The sequence below is a fragment of the Medicago truncatula genome, chromosome 1, assembly GCF_003473485.1.
Source record: "Medicago truncatula cultivar Jemalong A17 chromosome 1, MtrunA17r5.0-ANR, whole genome shotgun sequence".
Taxonomy (NCBI): Eukaryota; Viridiplantae; Streptophyta; class Magnoliopsida; order Fabales; family Fabaceae; genus Medicago; species Medicago truncatula.
Window position 1 is genome coordinate 31,160,987 of NC_053042.1, and position 25,374 is coordinate 31,186,360.

Consider the following 25,374-nt stretch of genomic DNA (forward strand, 5'->3'; position numbering starts at 1 on the left):
AAATATAACCCAACAACGAAACCAACTCGAGAACAACTCAAAAAGGTAGCAAGGAGAAAGGAGAGCCACAAATAAACAAAACTAAAGCAATCCCCGTAATAGTAACGCGAACAGTTCCCTCACTAAAAACCCAATTGAACAAGAAAAACATTGTTATCATTGTTCCCTGTTTCGCCAGCCCTAGAACAATATACCCCACGACACACCAAAGCAACACGACACCCCGCTAAAACTCCTCTTAGCTACCATGAAAGACAAACCTTCAGATTCCAACACCATTCATAGAATAAACAAGTTGGGATATTTATCCATCGTAAAGTCCCACCCCAAGACATCACCTTGACCTCTTCCACCATATCAAACATGACATCAATTACATTATCGAGAATCCTATTATTCCTAGCTTTCTACAAGACCCAAATAATTGTGTGCCAAATGACCCATAAAACCTTTTAGATCCTTTTATTTCTCTCCACCCCACTCCAAACTCCCTCAATGAACAAAAAGAGTTGGAGGGATTATGTAACTACATTCCATCCACATTATTAGCTTTAAACAAACACTTCTTGCCACCTCAAAATGAAGAGAAAGATGAAAAAACTCCTCTTCCTTGATCCACTTCTCCAATTCATGTAATTGATTTCCTTCCCTAATAACCCAAATAAAAGGTCTATTTGAAGCTTCAAATCCCAAACCAAGCTCTATCAATTGAACTAATGTTAGATTACATATACTTCCAAGCTCTATCAAACCACTTCATGTAAAAAAAATGTTCATCCATTGAAGCCTTGTCCTAAGAAATAAATTCCTCGGATTTAAATCTTCAAAGTATTCAGGTAGTTAAAAGATAAATGATCCTCTCAAATAAATAAATGATATAAATTAACTAAGGCAACAAGATCATAAAAAAAACAAAGATCGTACTAATAATAAAAGTAATAGAGATCTCGTTCGATTTATTTGTATTTTGTTGATATATCGTTCCATTTTTCTTTTTATTATGAATACCTCATTAATAATTGAGTCAAGGTTCACAATACACAATCACAAATTGTTAATGCAATTTTCCTTTATTTTGAGCAACAAATAAATAAACTTTTTGCATAACTATTGACTGCAATTATACTTTCATGTCTCATAACTCATGACCTAAGTCAATAGAGACAATCTATTACAAAATATAATTATAATAATCTATTTAAAAAACCTAAGTTGCAGATCCAATAGCAGGACAAAAAGTTATATCATAACTTTCAGCCCCTTTACATTGATACATAGGAGGCTTATTATCACCAGAATATATATGAGCATTAGGGCATTGTTGCTTAAACTTGAGTGTATACTCATCAAGTTGACAATTATTCCCATTACAACAATGTTCATCATCCTTAAACACATCACAAGCACTATTACACCCTACATAAAGTCCATTAGCATTATAAGCTATTAAAGATGGTGGACAAACATTTCCAAAATCCATATTACAGGTCACAACTGGACATGGACCTGATCCATCCAACAATGTTCCACCAACAGGTTTGATATTAACAAAAATATTTTGTCCATGAATCAAACTTATTTCATAGGAAACAATTGATTCGTTAACGTTGAAATTGAGAAGTGTTACGGGATAATTAGGTGTTGTGTCTGCACACTCTCGAGTCCCTAATCGGCAATCACCAGTTTCACATGAAAAATAATCATCTGTATTTGTTGTGCATTCTGTTCTTGCCCAAATTGATCCACTATAATGATCATCCATGTTGAATATTTCGTAGATTTCTGGACCTAGTTCTGGTTCTAAATCCCCTATGCTTGGGTTTGATGCACGCCATATTGAATGTGAGCATATGTTTTCAAAATGAAATGTCACATCTGAAAATACTCCTGAATATCATAATGTATAAAGAGCCATGACATTAGATTATAAAAGGTTAAATATATTTTTCACTAAAATGATAAAATTTTGAAAAATAAAATAGTGATTTAAATTTTTTAAGAGATAGATCCAAATTATATAAAACACTATTCAAAACAATATTTCTCTTATTTATTTATAAGGAGGAAAAAATATTTAACCAAATAAATAAGATCAAATTCATCAATTTGATGGGATTTAATAGACTATATGATCTCCATTGTGGATTCATCTCCTTAACTTTGTAAAATACAATTTTTTGAAAGCTAATGATTTCTTGCTTCATAGTTTTATGCTATAGAGTTGGATGAAAACCGGAAGGAGAAGGAACAAGATTTTGAGAACATATTGACTTAAAAATTAGAATAAAATAAAATAAACTCTCTCAATATTCATTTTCTTTGGCAAAAAAAAGGTTTGATTAAAAACCAAATGTTATTATTCCATGATATGGAGAGAAGGCTTATTATTACATCCAAATTCAATAATATTGACAATACATCAGAGTTAGGGGATCAAGAGAGGAAGTGAAAGAGCTTGCTATCCTAACAAGAGAGAGTTATTGCAATGACTTTTATCTTAAACAAAAAGGAACATTACATTGATGAATATTAATGTTTCAAAAATATAAGCAAGCAGCACTTTATGTTTCAAAACTAATGGAAGGAGAATGTACGTACCTGCAAATAGCAGCAGCATGGGAACAAAAAGCTTGAGAACCACGTTGTTGGCCATGAAAAACTCTCTTCAAGTTTAAGTTTGAATATGATACACAAAGTCTTGAGAAGCACGTTTTTTGGTCATATACCATTATATAAAGGCAACTTCAAAGTTAACAATAAATTAAATACTCTTTATTCAGACATTTTCTTGGACAAAATTACCCATTTCAATTCAATTCTTTTCCAAATTTAAATTTAAATCTATGCTTAAATTATAAATTTTTTTAAAACTAATTATACTTTAGTTGAACATTTATTTGCTAAATTTTTTTCTATATTAATCTAATATTTTTTTCAAATTAAAAGTTAAAAATTACATGAAATATAATTACGACGAAACGTAATAGAAAAAACAGATAGAAGGGCATGTAGTGCTGGTCTTTCCGCTAATTTTTATGATGAAAAAACCAAATGGGCATTTACCTATGAATAATGCATAATTGACAATAAAGTTGTTGTCTTTCAGTCTTTTACCTACGGAAAAAATACATTTAGTGACGGAATTTGGCCGTAGGTACAATATTTTTTTCCTTCGGTTTTTTCAAATTTTGAAGCCCCTCTAACTTTAAGGCCCTGTGCCAAGGGCTTGATGCACTTGCATAGGGCCGGCCCTGCCGCCATGTATTATCCTTTTGATATCTAATGAAATTTTATAAGTTTATTCCTTAAAAAAATGTATGTGGGATATTTCATGCTCAATTTTAATGTTTCCCAATCCCGCATTGAAAAAATGGTATCCCAAATGATAATTTGGATTTTGAAGTATGATCGAGTTTTTTTTTGTTAACAAAATGTTGGAATGGAAAACATATTTTTTATCAGTGTTACTAATTTTTTTAACAGTACAGTGTCGTTTTAGTGATTAATTCTTAAGTTAATATTTTTTTACCCTTGCTCGAGTTTGAGCGTAGAACTTTAACTCCTTTAACTCATAAAGATTACGTTTTTTGAAAAATATATATGAAAATTGAAAAAATTATTAATATAAATAAATTATAATATACTTTTTGATGTGGATGGTATTCAGGAAATGAAACCAAAAAAGAAAGAGATTTACAAAATGACACCAAAAAGTAAATTTGATTTTTTTTTTCATTAAAAAAACAAAGTTTGGTATTCAAAATTATCCTGTATCCCATAATATACATACAAACAAATGAAACATCAGTCTCTAAGTCATCCACTAGTTGATCAACCTCTTGCACCGTTTTTATTAACTCAACCAAATCCATTCTCCCAATGGAAGTGCTCAGAGTCAAAATTCTATTGGTTGGTTATTGCAATATCTTGTTCTTTCTGGTAATATATTTCACTTATATTTGTACGTTTGATCCAATTTTGGAGAATGCGTGAAGATTTGGAGAGCACGTAAAGAATTTCTCTCGTCCATTTCAATATGCCTATGATATTGACATGTTTATTAGACTCATAGGTGGACGAATCCGGATTGCCTATGAAATTTTCTTTCATATTAATTATTATATTTTTTGGCCCAAAGCATATTAAATTATTTAATAAACTTTTTTTTTAATTTGTTTTATCATTTTCCTTTCATATCTATCATTCATCAATCAAATAATTTGTAAAGATCAATGCATGGACTGATTTATTGTGTGATTTAAGTACTAAAATACGCTTTTATTTTTTCAAGGATAGACTAATTCGGATTTTAAGAATTTTCTCAAGGATTTTGTCAAAAAAAAAAGAAAAGAATTTTATCAAGGATTAAAATGGTTATTCATTTTAGTAGATTAGAGTATGTTAAAACTATAAACGTTAGGTTTATTGTTTATAGTCCAGTCCTACTATACATGTCTCGTCACATTAGATTTTCTTCAACAAAAAGTAATGGATGTGTCCGTGCTGGTGGGTGTCTTCTTTAATAGGTAGGGCTATTCTTTGTTTGTAGTTTTAATAGGTAAAAGAAGTGGTTCAATATAAGAATCATTAAGGTTAATTTGCTATTATTTAAAGTAATGTCCAGCCTAAAAGTCAATTTTCATAAAAATTTATTGGTGGAGTCAAGATTTTTTAGAAGTGGTTCGAAGGGGCGACAAATATCCTAAACTGTAAAATTAGATCCAGTTCATTTAAATACAATGGCTTACCATCTCTGTGAGCTTAGTTCAATTGGTATGAATATTGCATATTATATGCAGGGGCCGGGGTTCGAATCCCGAACACTCCACTTCTCCACAATTAAATTGTGTGAGCTCTAGCTGCTAGACTACTTGACCAAAAAAATAAAATAAAAATACAACGGCTTACAATCGGGGCATGTCCAACGAGAATAGATACATGGTAGTCAATGATTGAGGCACTAAGATCAAGATTGTCAAAGTTGAAGAATAATTGTCGAGTAAATCGGCAATTATCCCCCTGAAATTGTAAGTTTCGTCAATTACCTCCCTGAAATTAACAAAACTTCAACTCCCCCCCCCCCCCCCCCCCCCCCACCCCCCGCCCCGAAATTGCACAACGTTAATCAATTTACCCCTTATGTCGAATTCTTATGTTAGGCAACATGACGTTTTGCAAATACCCCCTGAAGTTTTGCACTTATGTGCAAAATGCTCCCTAAACTTGATTTTTTTTCTTATCCTTAAAAGTGACTGCCTTATCACTGAATTGTGGAACATATTAACTAAGTTTTGACGGTATACAACCATTATGCTGCTCTTACAAGGATTTATTGGCCTTCCTAAGAATGTGATAACAAACTATAAGGTAATAATTGTACAAAAAAAAAAAAACAATTGATGCATAAATAATTTTTGTGCGACTAAAAACTGCATATTGGTGAACTCTGAGAGTTGCAAATTCCCAAAGGACAACATATCCCATAAAACATAGCTATTTTTGTTCTTATCCTTAAAACATAGGTAATATACTCTACAATTCAGTAATAATGCAGTCACTTTTTTTTTTTTTTTTTGGTAGATAGACGAAATGGCAAAGCCATTATAAACTAACAATTTCGGCATTTTGCCAGTTGAACTAAATTTAAGGATAAAAAATATATAAATTTTTAAGTTCAGGAGGCATTTTGCACATAAGTGCAAAACTTCAGGGTGGTATTTGCAAAATGTCATGTTGACTAACAGAAGAATTTGACGGAGGGGGTAAATTGATATATGTTATGCAATTTCAGGAGGGATAATTGAAATTTTGTTAATTTCAGGGGGGTAATTGACGAACCTTACAATTTCAGGGGGTAATTGCCTATTTACTCAATAATTGTCCCTTGAAGGTCGAATCTTTATGATAAAATCAGTCTTGTCTGCGCTTCCTGTTTACTTTCTTTCCTTTTTCGAGGCTCCGACAAGTATAATTGCTAAACTTAAATCTCTTTTCAGTTATAAGAATGATCATAGGAAGGATCTTCAGTATGCTTCTTTTGCGTCAATTTTTTTTAGGGCCAATCAGGTATATAGTAAGTAGAGTTTGCTCACTACTCCTCATGATGAGAGTGGATTGGATGCTAAAGTTGCTGGGAAAAAGCACTACTACAAAGATGGAAGAAACAATTGGTACTATGATGATAGGAATGGAACCTTGTTCTATGATCATGTCACTGTTCCTGAAGGAACCTCTCCATAAATGGTTTAAGCTATGTACCAGAAAAATATGAGGGAACAAGCTGAATTGGAGGAAGGCACTGATTAAGACATGGATGATGTGGGGTATTAAGATGAAGAGAGTGATCATGACTATGAGCCTCCTGCACCTGGGGTGAGTTTGAATGATGTGATGGAAGGAATGAGGAGCATGCAGTTTGATGTCCAGGATGTACAGTTCAGGGAGATAAATCAAAAGTTTGATGCTCAGAATGTCCAATTCAGGGAGATGAGAGCCTCTATCCAAAGGTGGCAGAATTCTACAGCTGTGGTTCTGTCACCTTCCCAATATTTCTCATCACCCTTTCTGTTTAGGAAGGTCTTTCTAATGTTAAGTGATTTCTCCTCTCTGTTTTCTACACTTTAATCTACTTGTGACATTTTTCCTTGGGCATTGGCTTTGTAATATTTAACTAATATGCACATCCCCTTTTTGACGTTGTCAAAGCAGGAGAATGACTATGTTTATATTTTTTTCTTTATATTTTGTTGTGTTTATGAATGCTTTGTCTATGATTACAATGTTTGTGATTTCTTCCATGTTGATTTGGTAATTTCATGATTGTTTAAATGGCCTATGATATAATATGGGTTATGCTTATATGTGATTTCTTGCTATGAAATTTTGGTTGGACATAGATGTATGTCATTCTTGCTTAGTTCCTTGTATGATAAGTTTTAGGGGGAGCTAAGCCAACATCATCAACATTGGGTTGACATCATCAGAAAGGGGAAAAATTAAGTTTTCTTTAGTTTAGGGTTCTTTTTATGATGTTCTATTAGGCTAGGTTCTAGTTTTATTAAGCTAGGTCTGTACATGATCTTAGTTTCCTACGAAGTGTCTTGGGTATTAAGTTTTATTGAAACTTTTTTTTAAAGCTATATGAATCAGATCATGATCTGGTTCATTTTTGTTCTCTATTTTGTTCTTTGGTGTTCGTGACTTTTTGAATTGTTTCATGTACACCATGATGCGTATCATATTGATTCAAATCAAAATATTTTGAAAACCCTTAAATCGATACATTTGTCCTCTTAGCCCTTGTGTTTGGCTTGATTGATTCGTACCAGCGTTCTTTGATTTGATTCAATCTTTATATGAGTTTCAATGATTTGATTCATACCCTTGCCTATATAATCCTATGTCGTATCAATGTTCATTTGGAAAATCTTTTATTCGATTCAGGTATTCCTTGAATCGTATCAATCTATATAGCTTCAGATTTACCTTTTTTTTTTCAAGTGTCTCAATCGATTCATACGTTATTTTTGCCACTAAGTTTGCACTTGTCACTCATGTCTATATATAGTTTCTCACACACACTTTCTAACTCACTGAATCAATTTGAAAATATCACTCTTGAGTCTCCAACCCTCTCTCTATTTGTTTTTTAGATTAAACACTTTTACTATCTTTCTAGAAATTGAGGCATAGATGGCTAAGGTTTTATAGGAGTTGTACATTGGTTTCTTTCAAGGAACTTGATTGAGGATCAAGGGTCTAAACGAAAAAAAAAAATGATCTCTTTTCAACTCCAAGGAGAATTGTGGGGGTTGTTTATAATCTTCTCAAAGGTTAAACGGGATCCAAGCTTCAGATGTAACGCCCGTTTCGAATTATTTAATTGAGCCTAGAGTTATTTTAGATGAGTTTATATTATATTTATATAATATATGTGTAATTTATGCGATTTATATGATTGAGATGATTTTTATGCGATTATGAGGAGTTGTGACTTATTTTATTGTTTAATAAAATAAGATTTGAAAATAAAATAAATATTGAGTTTAGGGGCTGTTTTGATATTTTAGAGAGTTTTTTTGGGGGGGGGGGGGGAGAGAGAGAGAGAGAGAGAGAGAAATAAGATAAGATAATTGGAGAAGGTATAAATAGGGAAACCTAGTTTTAGAAAAACATAACGTACGTACGGTCAGTTTTGGAAAAAGGGAGAAAAAGCCAAGAGAAGGGAGAACCACCAAGGAGGGTTGCGATTTTCATTCTTTAAGGTAAGGGTGAGACTAACCTTGCAATTCTATTAAGTTTAATCAACGGTTACATTTAACATGAATTAGGATGAGTTTAAGAAGAATCGGAAATTAGGTCAAATTGAGAGAATTGATGATTAAACGGTGAAAACTTGTTAAAAAGATATAGAAACTGTCCATAGACCTTAGATAATGATTATGATGAATTCTGGAATCGAGATTAGGCTTAAAACCATGAGAGTTGATGATTTTAGGTGAAAACTGTATTCTGCCCGTAGCGACATTCATCGCTCGCCTCCCGAGCTTTGATCCTCGCCACGGCGAGTGATGAACTTCATCGCTCGCCACGCGAGTAACCTTTCCCCACCTCGCGAGTTGCACGTTGCAGCTCGCCACGGCGAACACTTGAACTCGCCTAGCGAGCTAGACCAGAGAGCATGCAAGATTTTGTAATTTTGACTTTTGAGTTGAACATTAGATGCTTTTGAGTGCCTGAACATGTCTAATAATGATTAGGAAAGAATGTAGAATGAGATTGAACCTGGAAAGACTTAGAATGAAAATTTAGAGAATTTGACCGAACTCGCCATGGCGAGCAGAGGCTCTCGCCTCGCGAGCGTTTGTGTTAAAAAATGCCTTTTTAGGTTGAATGCGATCTTTGCCGTTCGAGTTGATGTGAGTTGATCTTAGAGGTTAGAAACTAAGTTGTTTACCTTGCTGTTAATGTTCTAGTAAGACTGATGCTTATTAATTAATGTTGCTTATAATGTTATATAATTGTATATACATTACATGACTTAAGTTTGATAATTGAGTTGCTGATTTACATTCGATATTATTATATCATGATGGTTTGCATACTGCCTATGTTGCTGTTTGTTATTTAACTAAGCTGCATGAGTCGGTATAAGTTGTTGAAGATGATGATGTTCCAAATTATTGAATTAATATAAGAGGTTGTCGAATTAAGTTGTTTAAGAGGTCGAGTCCATACATTAGCATTCATTGTTGGGGGCTTGATGCCCCTGGAGCTTTGTACTCACCACGTTGGAGCATTAGCTCAAAATTAGCGATGGGGGCTTGATGCCCTGGAAGTATATTAATACTCAAATAGCGATGGGGGCTTGATGCCCTGTATTGGTACCACATGCATATAAGAGGTCTAAGTTGTATAGTTGCATTTGTCGAGTCGATGATGATAAAATGATTAAGTTGTGATATTTATGAATGAAGTGATTTATGATATATTATTATCAATGTTGATTAATAAGATGTTTTATGTTGTTAAATATAATTGTTGAATTATATGCTTAATATTATTGTTTTGTGAAATCTCACCCCTTCTGCTTGGAAATGTTGCTCTTCGTATGAGTAACTTGCAGGTAATCCAGTGTAGGTTGTTGTTGTGCTGTCGTGAGTGGCCTTGCCTCACTGAGTCTTAGGTTGCTGATAAGTGCTAGAAAGTTGTAATTTAAGTGATATATTTTAGGCACTTTTGTTACTTGTTTTGCAAGTTATTAAGGGAAAAGCCGAGAAATAAGTGATTATTGCCCTTTTACGCTTTATCTATCTTACTTCACCCATTTGTGCAGGATTCGAACTCAAGACATCAAGCAAAGAGAAGAAAATCGAGAAAAGTACAAAAAGGCAGAAAAAGGAGATCACTCGCCTCCAACTCGCCATGGCAAGCAGCAAAGGCGAGCAATTCCAGAATGCAACAAAGATCACACGCCACCAACTCGCAATGGCGAAGTAGAAGGCGAGCTTACTCGCCATGGCGAATGGAAGGACTCGCGAGGCGAGTAAGGGCGGTTTAGCCTCTAAATGCTGACGTGGCACAAACCCAATGGGGAAGAAACTTCAACTCGCCATGGCGAATGAAGCAGCTCGCGAGGCGAGTGAAGGCAGACTCAGAATTCTATAAATAGCCCACTCAACCATTTCAGAGAGGGATAGTTTTTATATAGTTTTTTACTTAGTTTTTCTCTGAGTTTTTCACTTGTAATATTTCTAGAGAGAGAGATAGGGCTTGTTCTTCATAGAGTGAGAGTGATAGAGAGTGGATTCTTCATTCTTTGTTGAGAAATCACAAGTTGTAAATGAATCTTTCTCTTTCAATTCATTCTTGCAAGGCTTCCATGACAATGAGTAGCTAAATCTCCTTTGTTGGGATTAGAGGTACTTGATCTTAGCTTAACATGTAATCTTTTGATCTATAAATATATGGTTCTAGCATTTGATTTGATATTGATGTTATTCTTGCACTTTAATCTTTATCTTTGATTTAATTGTGATTGAGAAATACTTTTGAATCTAGGTTTAGAATAACCATCTATCAAAACATAGGTTCTAGACATGGAATCGATGTTTTGATAATCACTTTGTGTATCCAAACCTAAAGCTTTCTTAGCATTCAATAGATCGAGAAATCATCGATTGGACGATAAGATCGACTCTTGAATCATTCAATAGTTTGAGACATCGACGATTGAATGATACAATTGATTTCACAATATTGTTTGGACACGAATAGTGTTGTCGAGGGATACGTGATAATATCAAAGAAAAGCTAGAATTCATGTATGATCATTAGGTTACGTGCGACGCTTGATCAAGGAACTCTAATCCTAACAAGTTTCACGCCTTATTAATCTCAATTTTATCGTTTGCAAATGAGTTACTAAAACAAACAACCAATTATCTTTTTAACTTGGAATGGTATTTGGTGTCGAACGGTCCGCGATATCGCACTAGTCCCTGAGGAGACGATATAAATACTTACAATTGTTTGATGCAAAAATACTACATCAGTTGATCTGATACGTAACGGGAGGGGATCTTTAGTGGCTATTTCTCTTTCCTTTGCGTATATGCTATGTTTTCATGTGGCTTAACTGAATTTATGAGATGACTTTTATGAGGCCTGCGTGCCAAGACTATTTATGATGTTAAATTTAATTCCGCTGCTATTTTGTTGATGAAGGATAAATTATTATTTATCTATTGAGATTTTAAGAAATGTGATATCCCGTTATATGTTGTTTACTCTGATAAATGTTTATGAAATTTTTAAGTTGGGAAAACGGGGTGTTACATCAGACATAGCAAATACGAATTCACTGTGAAGAAATTCAAGGGATTGCATGGAAGTTTGAGTTTTGAAGACCTAGGCTCTCCAATTTCAAGAGCACATGAAGATTGGTGGTAGTGTGGTTACTTAGGATTGAAGTTTAGGGAATCGAAGGAATCTTTGGTAATCATAACAATGAAGATTGGTGGTAGTGTGGTTACTTAGGTTTGAAGTTTAGGAGAAAACTTAGGTACAATTCCTTAGGTGCTTTTCGTATGGTTCTTAACTAAATTCACCATGATTTTCTCAAATCCATAATTTTCTCAAAGTTTGTTATATCCAAAAAATATATATTTTTAGTTAAGAACCATACGCAAAGCACCTAACGAATTGTACCTAAGTTTTCTCCTTAATATATTAATCCTTAATTTTATTAAAAAATGGTAATCCTTACCTTTTTTACTAATATAAATTTCAAAACACCCGCGCAAAGCACTTCTAGTCCATCCATACTACTACTAAAAGAAAGCAAGAGTAGTTGTGATACTTGGTCAATAAACCACTTTAAGATGAAAACGAAGTATGATCCATCAATTGCTCAACATTACAACCCTATCTTAGAACCTCAACCAAAGCCTTCCAAATACTCCACTCTAAATAAAGATTATTCAGTTTTTGTGACCAGAATTAACTCCAAAGAAAAATCAAGAACAGACGAAACAAATCTGTTGGCATGCTTTGAAAATGGCTAATGCTGATAAAACCTTCAAAGTCTAAATATATCATGCATGCCCTGACAAGACACAACTAGGGATTTCACATCACAAATCACATTATTTATTCAAAATCAATAACGGTATATGAGTTGCTTGTATGCATCCTTGTTCTTCGAGTATTGATCAATTTCAGCCTGGCATCACAAGTCACAATAATTAAGCATCTAAATAAGAAGTTTGGCTTTTAGAAACAAACTCTAGAAGTTTTTGTTTTCTTGGGAGTTATTAATAAGATAATTTCCACGAATTCCTGAATTTATCTAAACTCAACTAGTTTAGAGACAAACTATAGTTTTTTTTCTTCTTCTGATTCGTTAGATGAGGATTGAAGGACTCACTTCACTAAGTTTGGCTTAAAACTACAACTTAGAATATGATCCTATACAAACGGTATTTGTTACTGTGTAATAGTGCCAAAAAAAACTTTTCAAGTATAAAATTATTTACCTTTCCAATTGCTTTTATGGCAGTCAGCAACTTATCCCCAATAAACTCCTCCAGGAAGTCAGCCTTATGGAGAGCTTCCAAAGATTCTGAAAGTGATTTTGGCAAACTCCGAAGATTTTCTAGATTTGGACTTGTATCTGTTTCATACATGAAATTAGAAGTTATTATTTAATCTCTATGTTTTAACTATAGACATCATGTTCCTTCAATAAAAACTATAGACATCATGTGATAATTTCCCGTCTTAACTATTAGTCATCTTTTAAATTATTTTATGCATTTATTATTATTATTATATATTTTAAACAAAGATGTGAGTAATTCACCATTTCAAGTTCCGAAATTGTAAGAGTCTCGTAATTTAGAATTCTAAATTTATGATATTAAATTGCTCTCTCAAATTATTTTATGTCAATCAAAAAACCCTCTTCATCAAATATCGCTATTAGAAGTGGTGGTATCACATTAAGTGATATTTTGGTTTGTCCATATTGATGTCATATTACATGAAACCTTAAACGCAAGTTCCCAAAAGCAAATTAATATTGATCAAGATGCGCTCAGTGGCGGATCTTGCCGAAAATATTGGGGGGAGCGGTAAATATGAACTAAATATTATAATTGAAATTCATAAAAGTTATATACAATTTCATCCAAAAAATATCACCGCAATAGCTCAAACACGAGACTAAAGCTTAAAATATACTATATACCAACTAGAGAGGTGAGAAGAATGGTGTTTTGATATGTGAGGATGGAGAGGAGAGGGGGTACCGAGAGAGAGCAGACAAAAATAATCAGGGGAATTCAAGGGTACTATAGTAATTTTCAGTATACAAATTTTTTTTTTTTATTGGGGGGTGCCACAGCACCTGGGGGTCTCAATAGAGATCCGCCCCTGGATGCGCTTAAGATTTTGTGTGACGAGATATCAACATGGACAATACTAGATTTCATTTTATATGACATAAATTCCTTCTAGCCGAGCTACACTTGATGAAGGGAACATTTTGATTGGCGTTAGACAATTTCTGAGAGCAATTTGACATTTTATAAATTGGGAGTCCCAAATTGCCAAACTCTTGCGATTTCAAGATCTGAAATTGCGGGTCACTAAATTAATACAAATAATTTGTCTTAAAATATGAAAAGTAACATTTAATAGAAATGAGAACTTAGTTTATACACATTAAGTGTTAATGTAGACATGGACATCTCGAGCCAGGATGCATGTTTCCTTCACTGTATAATAGGGTCTATTCCTTTCAAGTATATGGGTTTTCATGTTGGGGTGAATCCTCAAAGTGTGGGGACGTGGGACCCTTTGGTAAATCTAATTGCTAGAAGACTAGGGTCCTGGAGAAGTAGGTTTGGCAGTCACAATGGGATGGTTGTCTTAATTAACTATGTGCTGAACTCGATCCCTATCTTTTACCTATCTTTCATAAAGATCCTTGTCAAAGCTTGGAAGAAGAGTGTTCACCTTAACAGATATTCCTTTGGGTTAGATGGGGCAATGTGTGTAGACTTAAATCAAAAGGCGGGCTAGGTATTAGAGACTATGTTGGGGAAATGATGGCGGAGACTCCTTATTGATTGTAAAGGTCTCTGAAGAGATATCATGTGTGCAAGGTATGGTATGAATCAGGTGGTGTCCGTTCTGGGAGGTAGAGGTGGCAGACTTGCATATGCCTTTCTGATAAATTTCACCACAATAGAATTCTTTGAATTGTGTGTCTCCCTTCATTCATCAGGACCACTATATATATATACACATTATAATCAACTGTTACAGACTGTTACATATCTACAAGCCTTAGGGATTCCAGCCATTAATCACAACTATAATCAAGCTACTCCTAAATATAAGGTAACTGCAACACTCAGTAGCACCACATTAATCTGAAATAAATAACAATAATATCACAATAATCCCAATACCCCCCCTCAAGTTGGAGCATGAAGATCTCGAATGCCTAACTTGCGAAGGAGGAACTCAAATTGTGCTTTTCCCAAGGCCTTTGTAAAAATGTCCGCTAATTGTACTGATGTAGGAACATACAGTGGACAGATAATTCCAGCCACCACGGCATCACGGACAAAGTGACAATCAGCTTCAATATGCTTTGTTCGTTCATGAAACACAGGATTTTGAGCTATATGCAACGCTGATTTACTATCACAGTATAATTGCATCCCTTGGGAATGACTAACTCCCAAATCACCAAGTAACTGCTTGAGCCATTTTAACTCACATGTAGTCATCGCCATAGAGCGATACTCAGCCTCTGCAGAAGAACGAGAGACGGTTGGCTGTTTCTTAGTTTTCCAAGACACCGGAGAAAGACCAAGTAACACCACCCATCCAGTCAAAGAACGTCTCGTAAGGGGACAACTCGCCCAATCCGAGTCACACCATCCCTCTAGTTTCAATTCACTATCAGACCGAAGTAGAATACCTTGGCCCGGGTGTTTCTTCAAGTATCTAACAACCCTTAAGGCTGCTTCCCAATGCTCTTCACATGGTTTCTGCATAAACTGAGACAAAATATGTACAGAATAGGCAAGATCTGGTCTAGTCACAGACAAGTAAATCAACCTCCCAATAAGTCTTCGATATGGTTCTGGATCTTCAAGTGGCTTACCAGAAACCAATGCTAGCTTATGGTGCTGTTCCATCGGAAAATCTGCAGGCTTGGCGCCTAATAAACCTGTTTCATCAATAATTTCCAACGCATATTTTCTCTGGCATAGATAGATTCCCTCGTGATTACGAGCTACCTCCAGCCCCAAAAAATATTTCAAGACTCCCAGATCCTTCATATGAAAGCATACACCTAAGTAAGCTTTAAAAATTTTCAAGGCTGCAATATCATTCCCTGCTATAATCAAGTCATCCACATAAACTAGCACGTTGATCTGTATTTCTCCCCTATGCAAAGTAAAGAGTGAGTAATCTGAATAGGATTGAATAAATCCATATCGCTTCAATGCCGTTACCAACTTAGCAAACCAACAACGAGGAGCTTGTTTCAAACCGTACAATGACTTTTTCAACCTGCAAACTAGATTTGGGTCAGTGTTTTTAAAACCTGGAGGAACTTTCATATACACCTCCTCTTCCAAGTCACCATGGAGAAAGGCATTGTGTACATCCATTTGATGTACTTCCCACTTTTTAATTGCTGCCACCGCCAAGAAGGTACGAACAGTGACCATTTTTGCCACCGGGACAAATGTCTCATCATAGTCTATTCCCTCTATCTGATGGTGCCCGAATACAATAAGTCTTGCTTTCAATCGTTCTATACTCCCATCTGAGTGATGTTTTATTTTATATACCCATTTACTTCCGAGTGCTTTCTTCCCGGGCGGCAGTTTCTCCATAACCCATGTCTCATTGTCTTCCAAGGCTTGTATCTCATTGCGCATTGCATCACGCCAACCAGAATCTTTTACGGCTTCCTTAAAATTATTTGGTTCTTTCCCTGCTGTCACAGCTGCAACAAAATTTCGATGTCTAATAGAAAATCGTTCACAAGATACAAAGTAAGTAATAGGATAAGGAGTACCTGAGGCATCTTCTTGGGCAGATGAACTTTTCGATGACTTTACTTTTCGGATCGTATGAGTGACAAAATCCTTGAGTTTTATATTCGGAACTTTGTTTCTCATCCCCCTTCCCATCTCAGATGCCACGATTGCCTCCCTCTCAGCAACCACCTCTGGCTCTCCGGGCTCCACATCATCCTCCTGCATCACCACAACATCAGCCCCATCAACTTCGTGTGCGGGTTCTACCTCGCCCTCTATACCACTTACACTTAATCCCTCATTGGCTGCCACATCAGCTCCATTACAGTCTCCGTGCAACCCCCCTTGGAGCTGTGTCTGCTCATTGTCTTGCAAGGCCATGGATGCACCCCCTCCTTCAAATGATGCATCATAAGTTTCAAACCCAATATCTTCAGTAACATACTCAGAATCAATAAAAGGAGTAGAATGAGTTGTGTCTAGTTGCACATCAAATGGAAATTCATGTTCATAAAATTTCACATCTCTAGAGACAATGTATTCTTTGGATTCCAAATCATACAATTTCCATCCTTTTTTCCCATAGGGATACCCCACAAATATGCACTTGCGACTTCTACTTGCAAACTTATCCCCGTCACGTCGTTGATTATGGGCATAACATAAGCAACCAAAAATCTTCATGTTATGAAATTTAGGAACTTTACCAAATAGTTTTTCATAAGGTGTCTTATAATTCAACACACTAGACGGTGTTCGATTAATCAAATAGCACGCTGTCAACACACATTCACCCCAGAATTGCATTGGTAAATGACCCTGAAATCTAAGTGCTCGTGCCACATTCATTATATGCTGATGTTTTCGTTCAACTCTCCCATTTTGTTGTGGAGTACCCACACACGACGTCTCAAACACAATTCCGTTATTAAAAAAATAATCACGTAGACAATTAAATTCGGTGCCATTGTCACTACGTACTTTCTTTATTTTCTTATCAAATTGTCTATCAACAAATGCCACAAAATTCAGAAACATAGTCTCAATCTCAGTCTTATTGCATAACAAATAAACCCAAACAGCACGTGAATAATCATCAACAATTGTCAAGTAATATTGCGCCCCACACGACGAACGAGTTCGATAAGACCCCCATAAGTCACAATGAACTAATTCAAACAAACTCGCTGCATTATTCTCACTTAATGGAAAACTATCCCTATGTTGTTTGGCACGAGGACAAACATCACAAGGTCTATTATTCTTGCTCCTACTATGCTGACTGACATGAGGAATGAACTTTAACACCTTTTCTGACGGATGACCCAAACGTTTATGCCATAAATCCATTGTTGAATCCCCTTCCACCATCAAGGCATGCACCTTCGGAACACCCCGAAAAAAGTAAAGTCCATCGATCCGTTCACCTGCTCCAATCAACGTCCTCGTCGTCCGGTCCTGTATTACACACAATGCATTAGTAAATTGAACGATACAATTAGAGTCATCGATTAGTTGAGTAACAGAAATTAAGTTGCAAGTTAATTGAGGCACAAAAAGAACATTATTGAGCCGCAATCCACCATCCAAAATCACACTGCCCTCTTGTATAGCAGTCGCATCTTTCCCATTCGGCAAGCCCACCGGAGTGTTTGTAATTCTTTTTCCGTTAATCAGACAAGAAAAATTTCCTGTCACATGGTGTGAGGCACCCGTGTCAATAATCCAAGAAATATCATTCTTACCGTGCAGGCGATCCTTGGTTTTGGAAATATTCAAAGCGTCAAGAATTTGTTGCCATTGCGCCGGAGTAATGCCTGATATACCTGCTGCCTCACTTGAGTGTGGTGGTGCATGAGACTGTCCACTATTACCACCAATACTACGGCTACTTGTCGTGGCTTTGTTGGCTCGTGCAGGTGCGTTATAGGTGCCCCTGCCACGTCCTCCAGAACGGCCTGTTGTGTCTCTCCCTGTTGTCGCTCCGCCACGACCCGATCCACGACCACCACGAGGACGATCTCCCCACCACTCAGGGAATCCATGAATCTGAAAACATGTGCGTTCGTCGTGTCCTTCTCTGTTGCAGTGAGTACAGAATTTGTCAGAATTGTCCACAAGTTTAGATTTACCTCGTGTATCGGGAGCAACTTTAAAAGCCATGACATTATCACGGTTCTGTTGAATTGAATATTCTCCTTGCCGCAACCTCTCATCCTGTATGACTCGCTGATATGCTTGATCAATGTTTGGTAACGGATCTTGAGAAAGCAAATTTGATCGAATTATTGCATAAGCCCCATCAAGGCCCATAAGAAAATGATGCAGATAGTCTTCAGCACTCAAATCAGTGACTTGTTTGTTGATATCACAGATGCAACCTTCACATTTGCATGTTGGCTTTTTGACATAAGTCACAAGTTCGTCCCATATACGAGACAGACGGCCAAAGTAGGCCGACACCTCTTCACCTTTGCCTTGCTTGCATTCTCCTAGCGATGCCTTTAATTGACATATACGAGCCCCATTCACAACGCAAAAGCGCTGCTTAAGATGTGTCCACAATGATTCTGCATCATCATAATAAGAAAGAGTAGAGCGCAGTGATGGCTCGATAGTGTTGAGCAACCACGCTATGAGCATCGACTGCACTGCTTTCCAGTCCTCCAATTTCTCAGGTGTCGTTGGTTTTGGGATTTTCCCTTCCACAAAACCGTATTTTCTCTTTGCTTGCAACGAGGTTCGAATTGCCCTTGACCATTCATCATAATTCAGACCACGCAATTGTATTGGTGTAATCACGTTGCCGGGATTGTCATTAGAGCCGAGAAAAAAAACCAAGTCCACCTTCTTCTCGCTGTTACTATTGTTGTCGTCAACTTTCTTCCCGCCATCACCACTGTTCTCACCCATAATCTCTTATGGTGCCTGATCTGGTATGAGAAAAAAAAATGTGATTAATTTTCCCTAGGATATTTGCTAGCTCGTGATACCATGATAAATTTCACCACAATAGAATTCTTTGAATTGTGTGTCTCCCTTCATTCATCAGGACCACTATATATATATACACATTATAATCAACTGTTACAGACTGTTACATATCTACAAGCCTTAGGGATTCCAGCCATTAATCACAACTATAATCAAGCTACTCCTAAATATAAGGTAACTGCAACACTCAGTAGCACCACATTAATCTGAAATAAATAACAATAATATCACAATAATCCCAATACTTTCCTTGGTGTAGAGGTATTTCTCTTTTAGGTTACGAGATGGATTCTAGCTCATATTGGTTTTCAGATGGAGTGGTTAAGTTGTTGAGGGATGGATGCTCGACTTCCTTCTAGGATGATGTTTGGGTAAGAGATACACCTTTAGGATTAGGTCTCCTAGGGTTTTTCAGGTTTCCATCCATAAATTTGAGGTGGTAGGTCAGGTGGGAACCTAGGTAGATGGAGTGTGGGTGTGGGATTATTTGAGGTGGAGGCGAATGCTTTTTGTTTTGGAACAAGTTTTAGTGTGTTATTAGTTGTATTAGATCAGAGGCCGTTGTCGGTTGAGGATTTCTATTGGTCTTGGAAATGTTCTTCTCGAGGGGAGTATATATTGAGTTCGGAGGAAGAGTGTCATAGTTAGCACATTTACTAGCAAGGGTGTGGAAGAGTTGGGAACTCATCTCGGATAGGATATCCACTATAGTTGCCCGAGTCTGTTGATTATCTCTTTCTTACATGTAAAGTTGGCTCTCATGTTGGTATATGATTTTTAGATGGTTAGGATGGTTGCTTTTTTTGCATAGGGATTAGATATGTCTTTTTGAGTGGGTTCTAGGGTTAGCTGGAAAAGATAAGGTTAGACATGGTTTATTGTTGATCTAACATACCATTGTGTTATCCATTTGGACAATCCATAACTATCTTTTGTTTTCTAGTGGATATCTTTATATATGTGGAGGAATTGGTCATAAGATCCCATTCTCTTCATGGTATTGGTTTATCAAGAGTCACCCTGGTTCACTTTGTTCTCACTATGAGTGGGTGATGGAGTAAGTTCTATGCTGCAACCGGCAGGAGTTTGTTTAGGGGGCCTTGGTAACGCCCGTTTCGAATTATTTAATTATTTAATTATTTAATTGAGTCTTGAAGTTATTTAGATGAGTTTATATTATATTTATATAATATATGTGTGATTTCTATGATTTATATGATTGAGGTGGTCTTGTATGATTTTATGAGGAGTTGTGACTTATTTTATTGTTTAATAAAATAAGATTTGAAAATAAAATAAATATTGAGTTTAGGGGCTGTTTTGAGATTTTAGAGAGTTTTGGGGGAGAAAGAGAATTAAGATAAGATAATTGGAGGAGATATAAATAGGGAAACCTAGTTTAGAAAAAAAAAAAAAAAACAGTACGTACGATCAGTTTTTGGAGAAAAGGGAGAAAAAACCAAGAGGAGAGGGAGAAGACTTAGAGGCTGCGATTTTCACATTTTAAGGTAAGGGTGAGACTACCTTTGCAATTCTATTAAGTATGTGAATCAACGGTTACATTTAACATGAATTAGAATGAGTTTAAGAGGAATCAGAAATTAGGTCAAATTGATAGAATTGATGATTAAACGGTGAAAAGTTGTTAGATTGGTGTAGAAATTGTTCCTAGACCTTAGATAATGATTATGATGAATTCTGGAATCGAGGTTAGGCTTAAAACCATGAGAGTTGATGATTTTTAGGTGAAACTGCACTTCTGCCCGTCGCGACATTCATCGCTCGCCTCCCGAGCTATGATCCTCGCCACGGCGAGTGATGAACTTCATCGCTCGCCACGCGAGTAACTTTTCCCCGTCTCGCGAGTTGCACGTCGCAGCTCGCCATAGCGAGCAGATGAACTCGCCTAGCGAGCTTGACCAGAGAGCATGCAAGATTTCGTAATATTGACTTTTGAGTTGAACCTTAGATGCTTTTGAGTGCCTGAACATGTCTAATAATGATTAGGAAAGAATGTAGGATGGGATTGAACCTGGAATGAAACCTGTGGGATTCTGACCTGAACTCGCCACGTCGAGCAGAGGCTCTCGCCTCGCGAGTGACACAGAAACAGAGTCCCTTGTTATATTTTGCGACCTTTGTTGCACGAGTTGTCGAGAGTTGAACCTTTGGGTAGCATTGATACTTAATGAAGAGGTTAATTATAATCTGTGAAGCTGTTTAAGATGTGTTGTTGTTGATTATGATGTGATATAATGTTTTATGCATTACTTGAATAATATTTGAATATTTAAGATGTTGATGAATTGCAATTGATATTATTATGTCATGCTGTTTTTGTATACTGCCTATGTTGCTATTGTTATTTAACTAAGCTGCATGAGTCGGTCTAAGTTGTTGAAGATGATGATGTTCCAAATTATTGGACTAATATAAGAGATTGTCGAATTAAGATGTTTAAGAGGTCGAGTCCATGCATTAGCATTCATTGATAGGGGCTTGATGCCCTGGAGCTTTGTACTCACCACATTGGAGCTTTAGCTCAAATTAGCGATGGGGGCTTGATGTCCTAGAAGTATATTAATACTCAAATAGCGATGGGGGCTTGATGCCCTGTATTGGTACCACATGCATATAAGAGGTCTAAGTTGCATAGTTGCATTTGTTGAGTCGATGATGATAAAATGATTAAGTTGTGATTATTATGAATGAAGTGAATTATGATATATTATTATCAATGTTGAATAATAAGATGTTTTTATGTTGTTAAATATACTTGTTGAATTATATGCTTAATGTTATTGTTTTGTGAAATCTCACCCCTTTTGCTTGGAAATGTTGCTCTTCGTATGAGTAACTTGCAGGTGATCTAGAGTAGGTTGCTGTTTGTGCTGTCGTGAGTGGCCTTTCCTCACTGAGTCTTAGGTTGCTCTGATACATAACGGGATGGGGTCTTTGATTGCATGCTTCTATTCCTTTACGTATTGACTTTTGAAATTATGATTATGTTATTGAACTGAATTTATGATGTGTTTTGATGAGGCCTGCGTGCCAAGACAATTTATGATGTTGAATTTAATTCCACTGCTATTATGTTGAAGTTTTATGTTGAAGGATAAATCATTATTTATCTATTTGTGATTTTTTTTTAAGAAGTGTAATATCCCGTTTCATGATGTTTTTTTACTTTGATTATTGTTGAAATTTTTAAGTTGGAAAAACGGAGTTTTACAATTGGTATTAGAGCAGGTTGGCCCGTCCGGCCAATTAGAAGAGTCGTGTCGAGTTTTAGTAATAGTTATATTACTATCTTATGTTGTTGTTACTTGATGTGTAGAACCTAAGAGAAATAACAACAAAGAGAGATATAAAGTTTTTATTATCTTACCAACAGGTTCAGGAAGAGAAAGATGCCTACGAAGGCCATCAATGCCAGCAGCAATTGTAGCAGCTAAGGCTAAGTATGGATTTGCAGTACCATCTAATGGTTTCAACTCAAAATTACTCACTAAACCACTAGGAGTTCCAGGCGGAGACGAAGCTCGTAGTGGAGCCTCCCTATTTTCATTTCCCCATAATAAGTATGCACCCCATGTATCTGGCTGCAACCTATCATAGCTACAATCAAATTGAGTAGTCATGTAAGAAAACATAGAAGCATAATAATTTTTGTTCCTCCCTAAGGGTGCCTTAGTGGATTGAATAGTGAGAGTGTTTATAAACTATCTTTAGTCTTGGTTTTTAAACAATGTGAACTTTTTCATGTATAGGAACAATTTCAGAAGTTATCAATAAATTGAAGAATTTTAAAAGGTGGTAGCATTTTTTAGTGATAAAAAGGAAAATAAAGAGAATGAGTGGTGACAGATAACAAAACCTAATAGGAAGTGGAGCTAAAAATGGCAAAATAGAAGGAAGATGATATAGAACTCCAGCCATAAATTCTTTTCCCAAAGTTGATATTCCATGCTTTGATGATTCATCAGATGCTATAAATACATTTTGGTCATTCTGCCACAAGCTTAGATGAACATGGCATCCAGAACCCGCATCATCTAATGTGTACCTTCAATATCAAAACAAAACACTAAGATACATTTCCTAAGGTTTACCTTATTTAAATGATTCATTAAATACATTAACAGAAAATAGGCTTTTAAGTGGACTAACATACCAGACTTTTAAAAAGGTCACACTCAGGCTAAACAAATAAGTTTATGACAAGTAATAAAGCTAGGGTTAAACCTTGAATTTTTTAACCAAGCTAGAATTTTTTCTTTCAAATCTTAACTCCACCAGCTATTATATATGTTACAACGGCACTTACTTTGGAACAAATGTTGCAAGCAAACCATGTTTTCTAGCAATTGCCCTAACAGTTTCACGTGTGTAAACTATGTTGTCTGCCGCTTCAGTACAAATGTTATGTCCCAAAACTATCTCAAATTGACCTTTTCCACATTCTGCATGTAACTGCAATATTTTAGGAAAATACATGTTCAAAAATTTGGTCACGTGAATTACAAATCAGAGGGTGTCAAGGCTCTGAATCACATTCAATGGAGAGAGTTATCCACTCCATTTATGTAAATCAAATAAATCCATTATCATATCTTTCATTAACAATTAATCAAGCTATAAACTCCATAACTTTTTTACCTGTTCTACTGTAATACCCATGGAATGCAAAGCAGAAGTAACTTCACGAAGTATTGGTGAAGCATCATCAAATGATGATGAGCAACAGTAAGGACTCGAGTCAAATTCTATCCATTTTTCTTTCGTTTCCCTGTTTGTTTTTCTTCATGTTCATAAATAAATGGCATGGTAAATTGCATTAATCAAATCACAAGATAATATTAAATGGCATACCTCTTCAAGAGAAAAAACTCATTCTCAAATCCTGCATTCACCACCTATAGAAGTAAAATATAAATTAACAATTATGTTTTTGAACCCAAAAAAAGAGTTAGACAACTTTTGTGACATCTATGTAAGTTGCTAACGTAGTTAAAATATCTGATTAATGATATTTAATATATTGTTATTAGATATATCCAGTGTGAAAAATCATTAACTACAAATTTTTAGATCCACCTACACGTAGTTGCACACTTAATTATAATCTAATGGTAGGAAAAAAAAATGGTCCAACTTGGACCCATATAATTGGTGATGCAAACTAAATGCATCCATAGTTATGCGATGCTAACTAAATTTAGAAAATTTAGGCTGCATTTAGTTTGCATCATTGTTAAACAGTTTTGATGCAAACTAAATGCACCCTTAGTTATGAAGTTATGTAATATCAGTCGTTAAAAGAATTTTGAGATCTAAATTATCTATTGCAAGCTATTTTAACCATCTTTTTTAAATGTGTTAAGGATTTTAAAAAATTGTCTTAAAAATGGTCTAAACACTACTAGAAAAAGAAAAATTAGGGAGGAAAATTAATGACGGAAAAAATAAAATTTCTCACAAATTCCATGGTCGCAAAATTTAGTGACGGAATTAGAGACTCTCTAAATTTCCCTCACTAATTTTTGCTTTTTTAGTAGTGAAAATTGGTCATAAAAATATATTTTCTAATAAATAAAACACCATATAGTACATCCTAAACAAGAAAAAGCTATATATGTAACATGGTTGAACATACCAAGTCAAATTCATCTTTGAGAATTTTGGAAACTCTTCTTAAGGCCTCTCTTGGGCAATACTCCCATGCTTGACCAGGTTTAACATTGAGATCCCCTAAAACCATTTCATCGTGTTTGCACCTGTAATGGAACAAAGTTGAATCAGTTTAAATAATTCACTCTATCTTCTCTAAGAAAGTCTACATCTTATAAAATGATACCAGTAAAGAAGGAACATGTGTACCAAGGAATTTTCCTTTTAGTAGATAAATCAGGTGTTAATCTTGCTTCACCAACATAACCTAAACCAGAATCAGGTGCAAGTTTATCCAAAATAGAAGTCAATACCATAGTCCCAAATGGTAAAGCAACCCCATTCTTCGTAACAACATCATAGAAACGCTTTCTAGGAATAGCCTGAAATATTACAGAATTTGACATAACCTCAGCACATTAGAATATAAATAATAAAATTTCTAAACTACACAATGAATAAATAGAGTATTGGGAACTCACACGACATCTGTGTTGTCCTACAAAATTAACCCAAATTATACGAACAAATGAAACATTCTCTAAGTCATCGACATCTTCAACCTCCTCGACTGCTTTTCTCAACTCTCTCAAATCCATTTCCTCAAACTATCATCAATTCCCTATGGGTTTGGTTAGTA

The 25,374-nt window shown here is 35.6% G+C and overlaps 3 protein-coding genes across 3 annotated transcripts; all 3 read right to left on the bottom strand.

Annotated features, from left to right (window-relative positions):
- Positions 1-1,087: 1,087 nt before the first annotated feature.
- LOC25483915 (thaumatin-like protein 1b) lies at positions 1,088-2,741 on the bottom strand. The gene is made up of 2 exons (XM_013612635.2): positions 2,599-2,741; positions 1,088-1,887 (listed from the first exon to the last, which is right to left on the bottom strand). Exons 1-2 carry the CDS (start codon positions 2,651-2,653, stop codon positions 1,208-1,210), a joined length of 735 nt encoding a protein of 244 aa, XP_013468089.1. The 5' UTR covers positions 2,654-2,741; the 3' UTR covers positions 1,088-1,207.
- A 9,184-nt stretch (positions 2,742-11,925) lies between these two features.
- Positions 11,926-25,374, bottom strand: LOC25483917 (type-1 glutamine synthetase 1). Its single transcript, XM_024778122.2, has 10 exons — positions 25,217-25,374; positions 24,945-25,117; positions 24,721-24,841; positions 23,937-23,980; positions 23,724-23,853; positions 23,392-23,537; positions 22,942-23,130; positions 22,453-22,682; positions 12,537-12,673; positions 11,926-12,223 (listed from the first exon to the last, which is right to left on the bottom strand). The coding sequence occupies exons 1-10, from the start codon at positions 25,331-25,333 to the stop codon at positions 12,161-12,163; spliced, it is 1,350 nt and encodes a 449-aa protein (XP_024633890.1). The 5' UTR covers positions 25,334-25,374; the 3' UTR covers positions 11,926-12,160.
- Positions 17,365-19,765, bottom strand: LOC112419914 (uncharacterized). The gene is made up of 2 exons (XM_024778119.2): positions 17,816-19,765; positions 17,365-17,528 (listed from the first exon to the last, which is right to left on the bottom strand). Exons 1-2 carry the CDS (start codon positions 18,981-18,983, stop codon positions 17,494-17,496), a joined length of 1,203 nt encoding a protein of 400 aa, XP_024633887.2. The 5' UTR covers positions 18,984-19,765; the 3' UTR covers positions 17,365-17,493.

Coding starts and splice junctions, on each gene's coding strand:
- LOC25483915 (XM_013612635.2), bottom strand. CDS start 2,653: ATGGCCAACAACGTGGTTCTCAAGCTTTTTGTTCCCATGCTGCTGCTA. Junction 1,888..2,598: donor CATGCTGCTGCTATTTGCAG/GTACGTACATTC, acceptor TATGATATTCAG/GAGTATTTTCAGATGTGACA.
- LOC112419914 (XM_024778119.2), bottom strand. CDS start 18,983: ATGGGTGAGAACAGTGGTGATGGCGGGAAGAAAGTTGACGACAACAAT. Junction 17,529..17,815: donor AACCAAGGATCGCCTGCACG/GTAAGAATGATA, acceptor TGTGTAATACAG/GACCGGACGACGAGGACGTT.
- LOC25483917 (XM_024778122.2), bottom strand. CDS start 25,333: ATGGATTTGAGAGAGTTGAGAAAAGCAGTCGAGGAGGTTGAAGATGTC. Junction 23,131..23,391: donor CTTGCAACATTTGTTCCAAA/GTAAGTGCCGTT, acceptor TTGATATTGAAG/GTACACATTAGATGATGCGG. Junction 12,224..12,536: donor CCATAAAAGCAATTGGAAAG/GTAAATAATTTT, acceptor TTGTGATGCCAG/GCTGAAATTGATCAATACTC.